The following is a 13,562-nucleotide window of genomic DNA, read 5'->3' as shown; positions in this document are numbered from 1 at the left end:
TTATCCAGGCTTGGTGATGGACACCTGGGGCAAGGCAGAAGGACCATGAGCCCAAGGCTAACCTGGAGTATACAGTAAGGCCATGTATAACATGAAATGGAATAGAGCTGGGGTGGTGGGACAGGCCTGGAGTTCCGGCACTCCGGGAGGCTGGGCAGGATGATCACAAGTTGAGCCTCACTGGGGCAGTTTAATGACTTAGTGAGACCATGTCTCAAAGTAAAACAAAGCAAAGGCTGGGGATGTGGCTCAGTGCTGAAGCTCGACTCCCTGGCTAGGAGAGGAAACAGGGGCTCTCCGCTCCATTCACCTGTGTGGGCTTGAGGGATTTGCTCTCCAGCTTCGGCCTGCACTAAGATGTCTAGAAGCCTTCACAACGGCACTGATATGCTCTATACTGGACTCTGTTACAAAAACAGTGGAACGTTAGATGCTTCTGTAGATCTAATAGAGGCCTGAAGTTTTCATTCTGGAAGTTTATGCTGTGACTATGTAAGATTTTCAAAACGGATACTGGAAAAAAAACAAAGCCAGACACTGTACCTTGGAGTGAAGGTGTCCATTCTGAAAACAGCCCGCCTTCACTCTTGAAAATAACAGGCAATGCCAGCCATGTGTGGCTGGGGGTACATTTCTCTGTAGACCATGGTACAGAAAAATGATGGCTTGTGACCATAAACTTCAGAAGTAAATGAAGATGTCTATAAAATGTAATAAATGCTGGAGATGCTTACACATGAAGCAAATCGGCAGGAACGCCTTCCAAAGACGGGTAGTGTTCAGGTCGGGGGCGCAAGCTCAGAGAAGTCCCAAGTGGGCTGCTGTCAGAGAACTATAGTTCCCAAGTAGATTTGCATACACGAAGTGGTACTTCTAATGTGTTTTTTTCTTAATTCGACTCTTAAAGCTACAACATGCTACTCATCATAGGCAGGTGACAGGTGACACACTGAAGATGGTGTAGGCAGAGCCGGTTGCCTTCGCAGCGGGAGGGGGCCGCTGCAAACAGCCAGGTGGTGACTTTCACCTGCTTACAGGAGCACAGGTTGGGGTGTGGAAGGACCTGCTGGCTTTTACAAAAGCGGGCACACATCCTGCTTCTGTCCCATGGTGTGCAGGTGTCAGTGCAGAGTCCAGGCCAGTGCCCGCTGGGCACGGCAGTGGCTTTACGTGGGCTCCGCGGTGCCCCGCAGTCCACAGCGGCCGTGCTGGCTGTCCCGCACCCCTCTCTGGCGAGTGGCTGTGTTCTGTTTTCATTCCGCGCAGTCTATAGTTTTGCATTGCCTCTTTTTTTCTTAGTCAGCCCTCCACGGTTATCTGTCTTTTCTTAAAGAATCAGCTTTTGGTTTCTGCGTCCTTTCTCTTGTGATTTTTCTGCTATTTCATTAATTTTACGTTTCCCTACATTAAATACTTTTTGTTCTCTTTTTATTTGTGCTGATCTTTTTATGCCTTCTTCTGTTAAGACTTTGTCTCTTGATATTACTTCCTTTTTTAGCTAATAAATACATTGAGAAGTATATTTTTCCCCCTTCTTATCTTAATACAAGTTTGGTTGTGCCTCTGGAGTTTTAGAACTCTCTTTTTAAAATTTAATATTACTTTATCTATTTTTGCTTGTGGTACTGGGAACTGCACTTGCTGGTGACACAAGGCCTTCCCAGTGTTTCATCTCCAGCCCGTTTTAAAATTGTTTAATTTGAAGTTTTGAGACAGCGTCTCACTAAATCTCCGTTTCCCAAACTGGGCTTGAACGTGGGGTTCTCCGGCTTCACCCTCCTGGAGGACCGACCGGGGTACAGGCATGCGCAGCCACACCTGGCTCCTTTCATTCCCTCGAGGGTTTCTTTCTCACTTTCCAGGCTTGCCGAGGTGGCTCAAGCTCACTTCCTCCTCCTTCCCCTCCTTTCCTGGAGACTTAACCCGGTGCTTTGTGCATAGCAGGCAAGTGCCCCGCCAGGGAGCTCCCCTCTCAGCTCTCAAGTGTATGTCTATTTCATCTTCCCCCAGTGGAGGTGGAAGCTCTTACTGTGTCTTAGTTCCTTTTTTTTGTACTGGGAAATGAACTCATGACCTCACACTTGCCAGGCAGGTGCTGTGCCACTGAGCTAAATCCCCAGCCTCCTTCGTTCTGTCAGTAGCGAGACCACCCTGAGAAGCTACAAATTGATATTTTTATTTTACTTTGTCTCCTCATCATAATGCATTACTTTCTAGCTCCTCCTTTGAGCAAATATGAAGTCTCTTTTACTCTCCTACTCCGTAAACATCCTTATGTCCTATGCAGGTGCTTCGACTTTGAGAGGCTGCGTTAGTTCGGGACTGTTGCTTCCTGAAAGTGAACCTCTGGCTTCAGGGATCTCTGTTTGCAACTCCTAATGTAGTGTGCCTTCCCATCACCTGTTTAGCATTAACTGAGTTTACGACCGTCAGAGCTGGCTGCTGTTTCCTCTTTCGTAGCTTATAATAGTAAAGCGATGCTGATGGTGTCCATAGTCGTTGTTTCTATGACTCTAATAGAAGCCAGCTACTGTTCTGGGACCTTGCCTAAGTCACCTCGCTTCACCTTCGCACTGGCAGGTGAGGCAGTCAGCGTGCAGGTGGAAACACTTCTTGGAGTCACACAGGGTGCGGCTTCTCTGGCTTTGGAGACCACGCTCCTAACCCCTGAGCTCTTCAGGCATCTTGAAGACCAGTTATCCTGTAACTGGAATTTTGGGTACAAACCAGGACAGAGGCCGGAAGAAGAAGGTGACATGGATGGCCTGGTTCACTCCATATAAGCAGCTTCTGTTCTATAGATTACCGCATAGAGATGGCAGCTCCAGGGGTAGATGGATGGCCTGTCAATATGGGGTTGGCATGCATAAAAATGAACATTATTATTGCATGTGGTCATTATTATTTATTTTGAAGAGGAACTACGGGCCTCTCTCTCCCTGTCTCTCTGCCTCTTTCTGTCTCTGTCTCTGTCTATTTCTCTCGCTCTGTCTTTTTGCCTGTCTCTATGCCTCTCTCTGTCTTTGTTTCTGCCTCTCTGTCTCTCTGACTCTGTGTCGGTATCCGTGTCTCCCCTGTCTCCCCATTTCCAATACAGACAGAAATGCCTGTCATTATGGGACACTGGAAGGGCTGGAATAACTGTCTAAGCTAAGTATATAAATTTGAAGAACATGGGCAAAAGTGACACATTCCCCCAAAATAAGACTTACCTGGAAAGTAAACCCTAGCTGGTCTTTACGGTGGTGCTAGCCGGCGGACGCGGCTCACTATCCCTGGCTCGGTGGCTCTGTGTAATGGCAGGTGATGGAGGCTGGCATTTTTGGTCGTTGTTTTCAAGGCTGTTTGTTTTTGGTTAGGTCTTATTTTGGGGGAAATAGAATGTTTTGTGCTTACTTGCAAAGTGAGTGGATGTCGGTGAAGAGTGGAGCCTTGTCCATGTGCTCCTGTCCCACAGAGATGGTGTCGCTCTCCTGGCCTTCACAGAAGGGTGAGGACCAGGGTGCCCGAGTCCCACAGCACTGTTTACACCACCTACATGGTCCACGGTGTTCGCTGGATGCTTGTGATGTCCCCAGCAAATGCAGGGACTTAGAAGAGACACCATCATCGTAAAGATTCTTGTTCTCAAGAGTCTTGAAAACATTCTTGGTGATAGTTTGAGAGGCAAACTGACGTACAAGAGCTAATAATAGAATGTGGACCCAGATGGTTCATTGTGTGGTACTGCCAGGAAGCATATGTATTCAGGAAATGGGGATGAAAGAAGGCATTTTGGGAAAAAAAGGAATTTGGAAGAGGCCTAATGGAACTTGTTCCCTGGGAGAGGAGCAAGAGCCGAATGAGCAGCGTGGTAACAGTGACCTGAGGTCCCGGGATCAGCCAGGGACAAACCAAGGAGGGAAGGCAGCTGGGACGGATGGATCTGCCTGTTTTCAACTAGGTCAATTTGAAATTGACCCTTCAAGTAATTTCCAAAAACTAAAATAAAACCATACCTCCCAGGTGAATATGAAATAAATACATGCAAAAGATCCTATTTAACTCATGAACTGTGAAGGAGTCAGCACGATATTAAAGAGTAGTGAGAATCGAGACCCTGGATGGATAGAGAGCAGATCTGCCAAATCGGAGCCAGCCACTTTAATAAATAAATAAGCAAATGAATGAATATATATCCGCTTAGATGCAAAACTAGCTGATGTCTTACTGTACCACAAATGCCAGTGCCCGCTGGATGGAAGTTATTTGTATCTCTACTAGGAAAAAAATCTCTAGGCACATGATGTACTACACTGGGATGTTTAACACATTCCTCAGTATGAAGTTGTGACCAGAACTAAGTGTATTCAGGAGAGCCTTGGCCGCATACGACCTTGTAAAGATGTGTTGCTCTCCATCTTCTTTTTATTCTTAAGGATGATTTAAAAAAATAATGCTGACCTGCAAAGAAGTGGAGACAAAACTGGCTCCCTGCAGGGCCCTGCTGCAGCTCTGCAGATGGAGCCCCTGCCTATTCTTTGTTCTAGACTTGGTTTAATAGCACAGAGAAACCCCTGGCCTATCATCCCACCTCTTCTTCCATCAGCTTCTACATTAGCATGTGGATAGAGCTTGCTCTCACTTTGATCAGGATGTGGACAGGCGGAAGTGAAGCCTGAGATGGATTCTGATGAGAAGGGCTAGTTCGACCCCTCCTCAGGGCCCCAGGGCTGCTGCACCTGCTTGTGCTGGGAGGAGCAGGTGCCCAGTGCAGGACACTTGGTTCTATAGGCTGCTAACTCCTCTCTGTCTCGCTGGCTCTTCCGACCTGGAATTGCCGGGCAGTGTGTTGCAGGCGCCATGTACATCACCGGCTTTGCAGAATCCATCTCTGATTTGCTGGGCCTCAGGGACATCTGGACTGTGCGAGGAATCTCAGTTGCGGTGCTCGCGGCCTTGCTGGGCATTAATCTGGCAGGTGTCAAATGGATAATTCGCCTCCAGCTGCTGCTGCTGTTTCTCCTGGCTGTGTCCACACTAGACTTTGTGGTGGGTTCGTTCAGCCACCTGGACCCAGGTAAGACCCAGAGTATGGTTTGTGGCCCGTGGGTCTGCGAGCTGTTGTAGGTATCTATGCGTGCAAATCTGCAGACTGAGCTCCTGCTGCAGGGTGCACCTGCACGAGGGGCTGATCAGGTATTCTATCAGCTTCTTGGGCCCACACGATGCTACACACACACACACACACACACACACACACACACACACACACACACAGTTTTCCCATGTTTTCATTTCTTTTTCATCAAAACAAAGCCCAGAAAATATAGCAGGATGAAAATCAGAAGTAGGTGAATAAAAATCAAATTTATAACAGTGATTGAGAGACAGCAAGAAATAAATATGGGGGTAGAGAAGAAAGATAAACTGTTTCTGTCATCTTTTGGGGTTTTTTGGGACATTTTAATATAAATATAAAAAGCATTAACACTTGTCCTTTCTGACAGATGGAGTCAGGTATGTGTTTGATTATTTGTGGTTTTCTGTACCAAATTAATTGTCAAATAAAAATGTAAAGCCACCAGCTAAGCTTAAAGAATGCCATCAGGTGTCACTGTGCCCCGTTGGGGGAGGTATTCCTGTCTTTGAAACTAAACCGTGGACGTTTAATCTCTTGTTCAGTCTCCCTCATCCTTGAGGACTCTAGGCAGCTCTGGTGCGAGGTCCTCCTGCTCTGGGAGAGACGCAGTCTCCCCGAGTGCCCGCGCATTTGTGGCCTTCTGCTCACTCAGCACTGGCTTGGCATCAAGGGCAAGCCTGTTTCCAGTGGACAGTGATGTTTCTAGGGTGCTGTAGAGGAAGATGGCGACAGTGGCCAGGCATCTACACTGTAACATGGGTGAGGAGAGGAAGACAACGCCACCAGCAACGTTTAAAGAGAGCAGCACGCACGTGCACGCGTGCCGGGATGGTGGTGGTGACTGACTGCATTTGACTGAGCACTTGCTCTGGGCCACACGTCGTGCCTGGCATTTTACCTGGCCCAGCACAATTGCCCATGTCATAACCTCTGAGATAAGAGCAGTGATACCTGTTGCAGAGAAGAGGAAACTGAGGCTCAGCACTGCTATAATGCTGCCTTTCCCTTCGGAGGCTGCCTGATGTGTTCTCTAAACAGCCTTGTCTTTTACAAAAATGTCAGTGTCTAAAGTCAGGATTCAGTTGACACTCATGGGTCTGGCCTTATCATTTCATCCCGATGGCTCTCCTGTCCCAAAACAGGCTCCTCTGAATTCTCTGAATGTTCCCTCCCCTGGCATTCTGGGCCTCCCCAGGACCCCTGCCTGCCCCAAGCTCAGGCACCTGGGTCAACTCCCGAACAGAAGGGCCCTCCAGACCCACTCCTGTGCTGAGGGCCACGGCGCCATCCTCAGCAACCACGCAAGCGTGGGCCGTGCTGCCCACTGAGGCAGAACCTTCACTGTGGGGAAGAAAGCCTCGCAGCACACTGCAGAAGGGGCCCCACATGACGAGGGCTTCCTGGCCCTTAGCTGCCCGGGCTCCCCTCTGCACAGTACCACAGGAGCACGAGGGCACGACTGCAGGGCAGGCTCCTGGCGTCCTTGAAACTTTCCTAGACTGCTGTATCTCCCTCCTTCCTGATCTGAGCTTTCATGGCCACTCTTCTAAGTTCCTCCAAATATTTTTCCTTCCTCCTGTAACAGGGTGTGTGTGAACCAAAATTTATTCTCAGTTCTTTCTATGGCAACTGGCCCCTCGCCTCGAGATCCTGCTTTTGGTATCCCTCAGTTTCACATGGCTTGGCTTGGCTTGGCTCTTTCTTTCTTTCTTTTTGCTGTTAAAAGTCCACACTGTAACCAGACTGTAAACCTGCAGAATGGATTTAGCAGGATGATTGTCTATCTGTTGAGATGATACATCTGTACTATTTCATTCCTATTTTTCTTGAATTGAGTAGTTTTACTTTTCACAAAATTAACAGGCATTTGGGGAGCAGTTTCCGGGATCTAGAAACTAGAGAAGAGTTTCCCGTCTGCCCTTCCCTTCCCCGGCCGCCCCCTCCCGCTAACATTCGTCTTACACTTAGCAGCGCATTGTCAGAACTAATGGACCAACCGGGGGCCTTCTTGCTCACAAAGCCCGTGAGGCAGGGCTCACTCTTGGTGTTGTGTACTCCCTGGTGTTGACTGTGTGCGATGCTGTGTATCCACCATCGCAGTACTGCACAGAACCCTTCCCTGCCCTAAACGTCTGCTGGGCTCCACCTCTCCATCCCGTTCCCCCAGAGCACCTGGTAACCCCTGTCTCTCCCCTGTCTCCCTAGGTTAGCCTTGTCCAGGGTGCCCTAGAGTTGGAATCATGCTGCATGTCACCTTTTCAGATTGGCTTCTTCTGCTTAACAGTATGCACTTAAGCGTCCTCCATGTCTTTCTGTGGCTTCACAGCTGGTTCCTTTTTTTAATCACTGAATAATCTATTGAATGAATACACCACACATCTTTTTCCTATATAATTATTGAGGCACATATTGGTTACTTCTGGTTTGAGGCAATTATGAATAAACCCGTGTTATGTATCCTTGTTCAGTTTTTGTGAGGATTTCAATTCATTTGGATAAATACTGAAGAACATGACTGCTGGATCATCTATTAAGACGTAGGATACCTTTAAAGAAACTGCTGCCATGTGTGATGGTGCACACCTATAATCCCTGCTACTCAGGAGGCTGATGTAGGAGGATTACAAATTCAAGCTCAGCCTGGGGAACCTAGTAGGTCTCTGTTCCAAAATTAAATGAATAAGAAGAGCTTGAGATGTAGCCCAGCAGTCCCTGGATTCAGTTTCAAGTACTAAAAAAAAGTGGTCTACAGCAATGATAAAAAGAAATTTCCAAACTGTCTTCCAAAGAGGCCGGGCCGCTTGGCCCCTTACCCACCGCAGCTGGGACTCTCCATGGCCCCGCGCCATCGCCAGCCCTTGTTCTCAGGTTCCGGCTCTGGGCTGTGCCCTAGGTGTGCCGTGGGGCCAGCTGTGGCTGTAATTGCAGTTTCTTAGTAACGCGTGACACGGAGTGTGTTTGCTGGTGCTCATTTGCCATCTGGTTATCATGTTGAGTGAAATATCTGCTGCCCTTTTTAAAATTAAGTTGTTTGTTTTCTTACCGTTGAACTTTAAGGGCTGTTTGTGTATTTTGGATGCAAACCCTTTGTCAGATATGTGTTTTGTAAAAAAATTTCTCCTGGTTTGTGATTTGTTTTTCATGCTCTTAACAGTGCCTTTTGTAGAACAGGATTTTAAAATTAGGCAGGAGTCTAACATCCTAATTTTTCTTTCCTGGATCATGCTTTGAGCGTTACCTCGATGTTCTTCCACGGAATCGTCTAGAGGTCTTACGTTTCACTTGCGTCTACAGTCCATTCTGAGTAATTCCAGTGAAGGGTGTGGGTTGTGTGTGTGTGAGTGGCTATCTGGTTGCTCCAGCACTGTCTGGTGACAGTGTCATCCCGTGCCCCTGAGCTCCTTTGTCAGTGACCGTGACTGCATTTCATGCGGTCTGTTTCTGGGTTGTCTATTGTGTTCTGTGGATCCGTGTACCTATTCTTGTTCTGTTCCACTCTGCCCTAGATATTGTTGCTTTATAGTTAAGTCTCGAGGTTGGGTGGTGCTGATCCTCCAATGTAGTCGTCTCTTACTTGTGTGACTTTTAAAATCAGCAAACAATTTAAGCATTCTTAAGCTTAACTTTATTCATTTCTTTCTTTATTATTATTTTGTTTTTCTGGAACCCAGAGCCTGGTGCAAAGGAGGCAAATGCTCTACTGAGCTATGTCTACCCAGCAACTTTTTCTGTAAATATAAAAAACTAGGAGTCAAAAAAAAATCCTGAAATATATAATGTTAAGGTATAAAAAGTAAATGAAAAACTGTTACTTTTTTATCCTATTTCTCTTCAGAGGAAAATTGGTACACATATCAGTTATCTACTGCTGTCAAGCAAATTTCTCAGTAATATAGTGGCATACAGCATCAGCCTCTGTCTGCTCCCCTTTGGGCTGAGCGCTTGGCTGTGTCTTGGGCAGGTAGTGGCTTGAGTCGCTCTTTCCATCAGGGTCAGCTGGGCTGCAGGGTCACTGCTGTCAGTGTTGGTAGGACACTGTTTCCCATCCTGCCAAGGCATACTTGAGTGTCCTCAGGGCAAGAGCTGATTGATGGCCCCAGACCAATCAGACGGAGACAGAGAAGGTGAGAGCATTCCTGATTATGATCCAGTGTTAGAAGCCACAGAGCACTGCTGTCTCACAGTGTGTGTGTAGAGTCCCCGGGACCGAGCGCTCTCTCTCTCTCTCTCTCTCTCTCTCTCTCTCTCTGTCTCTCTCTCTCTCTCTGTCTCTGTCTCTCTCTCTGTCTCTCTCTCTCTCTGTCTCTGTCTCTGTGGTAGTAAGGATTGGGTAGGGCCTTGTATGAATTATGCAAGTTTTTTGCCACTGAGCTATACTACTAGTCTAGTTTCTGTTCTTTACAGATTTTTAGGCATTGTTTTGCTTTCTGTGGTGCTGGGAATCGAGCCTTCCCACTGAGCTGTCTCTCCTAGCCCCATTTTTATTCTTCATACTGAGAGGAAGTCTTGCTAAGACTTTAAATTGCCCAGACTGAGCTCCAAGTTACCATCCTCCTGACTCAGCTTCCAAGATGGCTAGCATTACAGGTATGTGCCACCACACCCAACTTGTAGGCACATTTTAACACCACAATAGTCTATTTTAAAATCAGGAATTGAGGGGGTGGGATGCTAGGGACTGAACCCAGGCCTTTGAACAAGCCAAAAATATGTACTCTATCGCTGGTTTACAGCCCTTATCCAGGAAAAGAAAATTTAAATGCATTTATATCTGGTAATTCTTTTTGCTTTATTTCAGTTTTAAAGACTACATTTTTTATATGTCACTTCATTTTTTATATCATGAAAATCCTGAAATTTATAAAATGCAAAGTGAAAAGTTTTTTTCCAGCATCCCTTTTTGTTTGTTTTCTTTTTGTTTTGAGTGGGGCCTTGCCCTGTGTCCCAGGCTGGCAAACTCCTGGGCACAAGTGATCCTCCTCCCTCAGCCTTCCGAATAGCTGGGACTGCAGGCCCTACCACCGTGCCTGGTTACCATTTCTTCATTTTGTTTCAATGCCTACATAGCATTGCACGTTCCAGATTTAAAACACTTCGTATTTAATGACTAATTCATTGGAAGAATTTTAGATTTTTCCAGATCATGGCTATTACAGATATTGCTGATGTGAACATCCTGAACAACAGTTGGAGCTTATTTCTGCAAGATCCAATCTTATAAATAGAATTCATAGGGCAAAGGTCAAGCACATTTTAAATTTTCCTAGGCTCTGCCAAATTGCTTTCCAATAAGGTTGTTCTGTCTTGAACTCCCACCAACAGTAGATAAGTGTTATTGATTCCCCATTCCGTGGTAAAAATTGAAACCTCTGTCATGTGATAGGTAAAAATGTAATCCTTTTCTTTTGCTTTTCTTAAATCATTAATGGAGTTAATTTGTTTATATATTTTTATTACCGTTTGCTATTTCTTTTCCTTTGATTTACTCACCATCTTTCCCTGGTTTTTTTCCATTAGGTTATCTTATATTTAATGATTTATGGAAGCTCTTTTACTTTAGCAATTAATCCAACACAAGGCAAACATTTGTTCAGCTTTTTTTAGTGCTAAGCGTTTGTTAGATATCTTGAAAAATTTTTGCCTAATCTATCATTTGCTCTTTAAAAATTCATTTTGTAAGTAATGAAAATAATACATATACATACAAAAATGCATTTACTCTGCTCATTTTCTTGTGTGTTTTTCAGCTTTTTCTGAAATTACATTCACCCCAGATGTTATTTGCTAGGGCTACCCTCTCACACTGCCACACCTCGGGGCTTAAAAAACTGGAAATTGATTCGCTCACAGTTCTGGGGTGTGAAGTCAGATGTGTGAGCTGGACCCTTCCTGTCCTCTTCAGCTGCGATGGCCCCAGCATCGCTAGCTTGCGAGCGTACCACTGCCATCTCCGCCACCTCCTCCTCCTAGTCTTCTGTGTTTGTCTCCGTGTGGTACCATCCAGGACATCTGTCACTAGAAATACATCCCACACAGAAAACTCTGGCTGATCTCACCTGCAGACCCTTAGTGACCCCAAGGCAGTCACATCCACTGTTCTTGGAGTCAGGACCTTTTGAAGGCTGCCACTCTGCTCTCTATGGTCACCGATCTTATTTGCTTTATTTCCAGAGTTTTATTACTGTTTAAAAGTTCCATAGAGATTTCAAATACGGCTTGGGGCTCTCCCCAGGCTCCCCTGGGTTCAGTCCTTGTAACAGATCCTCCTGGAGCCTGGCTTCTCTGGGAGGCAATGACCTCCCCTCCCGGTCTGGGCCCCATCTTCCCTTTCTGCCCCAGGAATCGATCCCTGTTGTCTGGATCACAAATCAGCCTTTTCTGCCTATGATGAAAAACGTCACCTTTCTCTCTCCCCCTGTGATTGGCAGGAGCTGAAGATTCTAGGTTGCAAATCATTTCCCCTGCGGTCAGAAGTCCTGGTTTGCTCGTCTTCTAGGGTTCCGTGGCGTCGGGAGTCTGCTGCTGTTCTGAATTCTAGTCTTAACTGATTTCTTGGCTGAGTGTTTAAGATGATCCCCTGTAGCCATGATGTTCTAAAATTTCATAAGGATACATTTTATCCATTGGCCTGGGCATTATCAAAGATCGGTACTTATTTCTTTGATAATTTCTTCTTCTTGGTTTTCTGTTTGATTGTTCTTGTCTTTTTTCTTGAATTCTGAGTACAGTAGTCCCTCCCTTAACCACAGCTTCCTCTGTAAACTTTTGGTTACTCACTGAAAATATTAGATGAAAACTTCCAGAAATAAATAAGCCCTGTGGGGTGTTTTGTTGAGACAGAGTTTCACTGTACACTTCAAGCTGGCCTTGAAGTCACTTTGTAGCCCAGGCTGGCCTTGAACTTGAAGCAATCCTCCTGCCTCAGCCTCCTGAGTGATAAGGAGGTGTGTGCCACCATTAGCCCCCTATGTCTTTATAAATCGTGTTTCACTGACGCTTTATGAGATTCAGAATTGTTCTATTTTATTATTAGTTGTTGCTGCTAATCTTTCCTTTGCCTAATTTATAAATTAACCCTCATCATAAGCTCAGTGTCCAGTGGGATCTGCAGTTTTAGGTCCACTGGCTCTTAGAACTGTCTCCTATGGATGGATGCCGGGTTAGATGTTGAAACTCTTGGTTGAAGAGTTTTGAAGTTTCATTATTATTTTCATTCATCTTTTAATTCCCCTCTTTTATCCTCTCCTACTTTATGAGAGCTTTCCTCAACTTTATTTTCATCTTTCTACTGAATTTTTGGCTTTGAGTATCCTTAACTTTCAGGAGACCTTTGTTATCTGATTATTATTTTTGTTTATTTAGTTACTTAAGTTACTAAAGATGGAGCCAAAGGCCCATACATCCTAGGCAAAAACTCCACCACTGAGCTCCCTCTATCCCTTTTTAGTTTTGATTTTGAAATAGGGTCTCAGAAAGCTGCCTGGAATTCACAATTTTCTCACTTCAGCCCCTAAATTACTGGGATGAGCACCACCAGACCCAATTCTCATTGTTAATTAATTTTTAAAAAAACATTCTTGAGACAAGGCCTCTCTATGCAGTTCAGGTTGGTTTCGAACTCACTATGTAGCCCCAGCTGACCTCAAATTTCTGGCAATCTTCCTGCTTCAGCCTCCCGAGTGCTGGGATTACGGGCGTGTGTCACCACACCTGGCTCCTGCTGCTCATCTCGTCTCCAAACTTCCCATTGCTGTGGTGCTCCCCCTGTCCCTGCCTCCTCAGCTCCCAGCCCCTCACCCTGCAGGCCGGCAGCGTGGACCCTCCTCCCTTTCTCTACCTCCGACCCTTCCTTTCCAGAACAAGCGCACTGCACAAGGCTCCGTGAGGACTGGCGCCTGCTCAGTGTGGAAAGCCTATCAGCCGGACTGTTTAAACAAGACACCTCAAGCATTTGTCTGGCCTAAAGTTCCTTGAATGCCACTTTTTGGGCTCGTTTTTTTATTTAAACAAATGAGTATCATGCCAAAACGATCTTATCACCATGAAAGTCAGGCAGATGTAGAGGAAATGCGTTGTAGAATCTGAAGCAACGTGCGGCACATTTGAGTTCTGTGTCCTGCGGTGGAAGGGCCTGTTGCTGTGAAGCCAGCAGCTTGCAGCCTCGCCCTGGGCTGCAGCCGCTCCACAGGTGGGCAGGGTCCTGCTCCTGGCCAAGTCCAGGTGCCGGACGCAGCAGGCAGAGCTGCTGCTCCAGGTGAGGAGGGGCTGTGCTCAGTCACTCCTGGGAGCCGGCCCTGGTGGGCAGTGTGCCAGCCCCTGCCCTCTGCCTCCTTGATCTGTGATCCAGTGCAGTCCCCAGTTTCCGGGTGTGGACCTTTGTGCCTTGACCACCAAGTCCTCCGTACCCATCTTGTCCGTGGTACGCGCTGCCTTGGCTCTT

The 13,562-nt window shown here is 46.4% G+C and overlaps 1 protein-coding gene across 5 annotated transcripts in view; it reads left to right on the top strand.

The window, feature by feature from the left end:
• Nucleotides 1-13,562, top strand: part of Slc12a8 (solute carrier family 12 member 8) — a 120,692-nt gene that overhangs the window by 32,343 nt on the left and 74,787 nt on the right. For 3 of the 5 annotated variants that reach the window (XM_063225116.1, XM_063225115.1, XM_063225119.1), the window contains exon 5: nt 4,828-5,059. The exons of the other annotated variants lie outside the window; for them this stretch is intronic. In XM_063225116.1, coding sequence (XP_063081186.1) covers nt 4,828-5,059 — 232 coding nt within the window. The remainder of the gene's footprint in view (nt 1-4,827; nt 5,060-13,562) is intronic. 5 annotated transcript variants of the gene reach the window in all.

Source organism: Cavia porcellus, unplaced genomic scaffold (assembly GCF_034190915.1).
Source record: "Cavia porcellus strain 051 isolate PalLab524CR breed Dunkin Hartley unplaced genomic scaffold, mCavPor4.1 scaffold_15, whole genome shotgun sequence".
NCBI lineage: Eukaryota > Metazoa > Chordata > Mammalia > Rodentia > Caviidae > Cavia > Cavia porcellus.
Note: the sequence above shows the minus strand (reverse complement) of the source record. Positions and strands in the feature narration are given on the sequence as shown.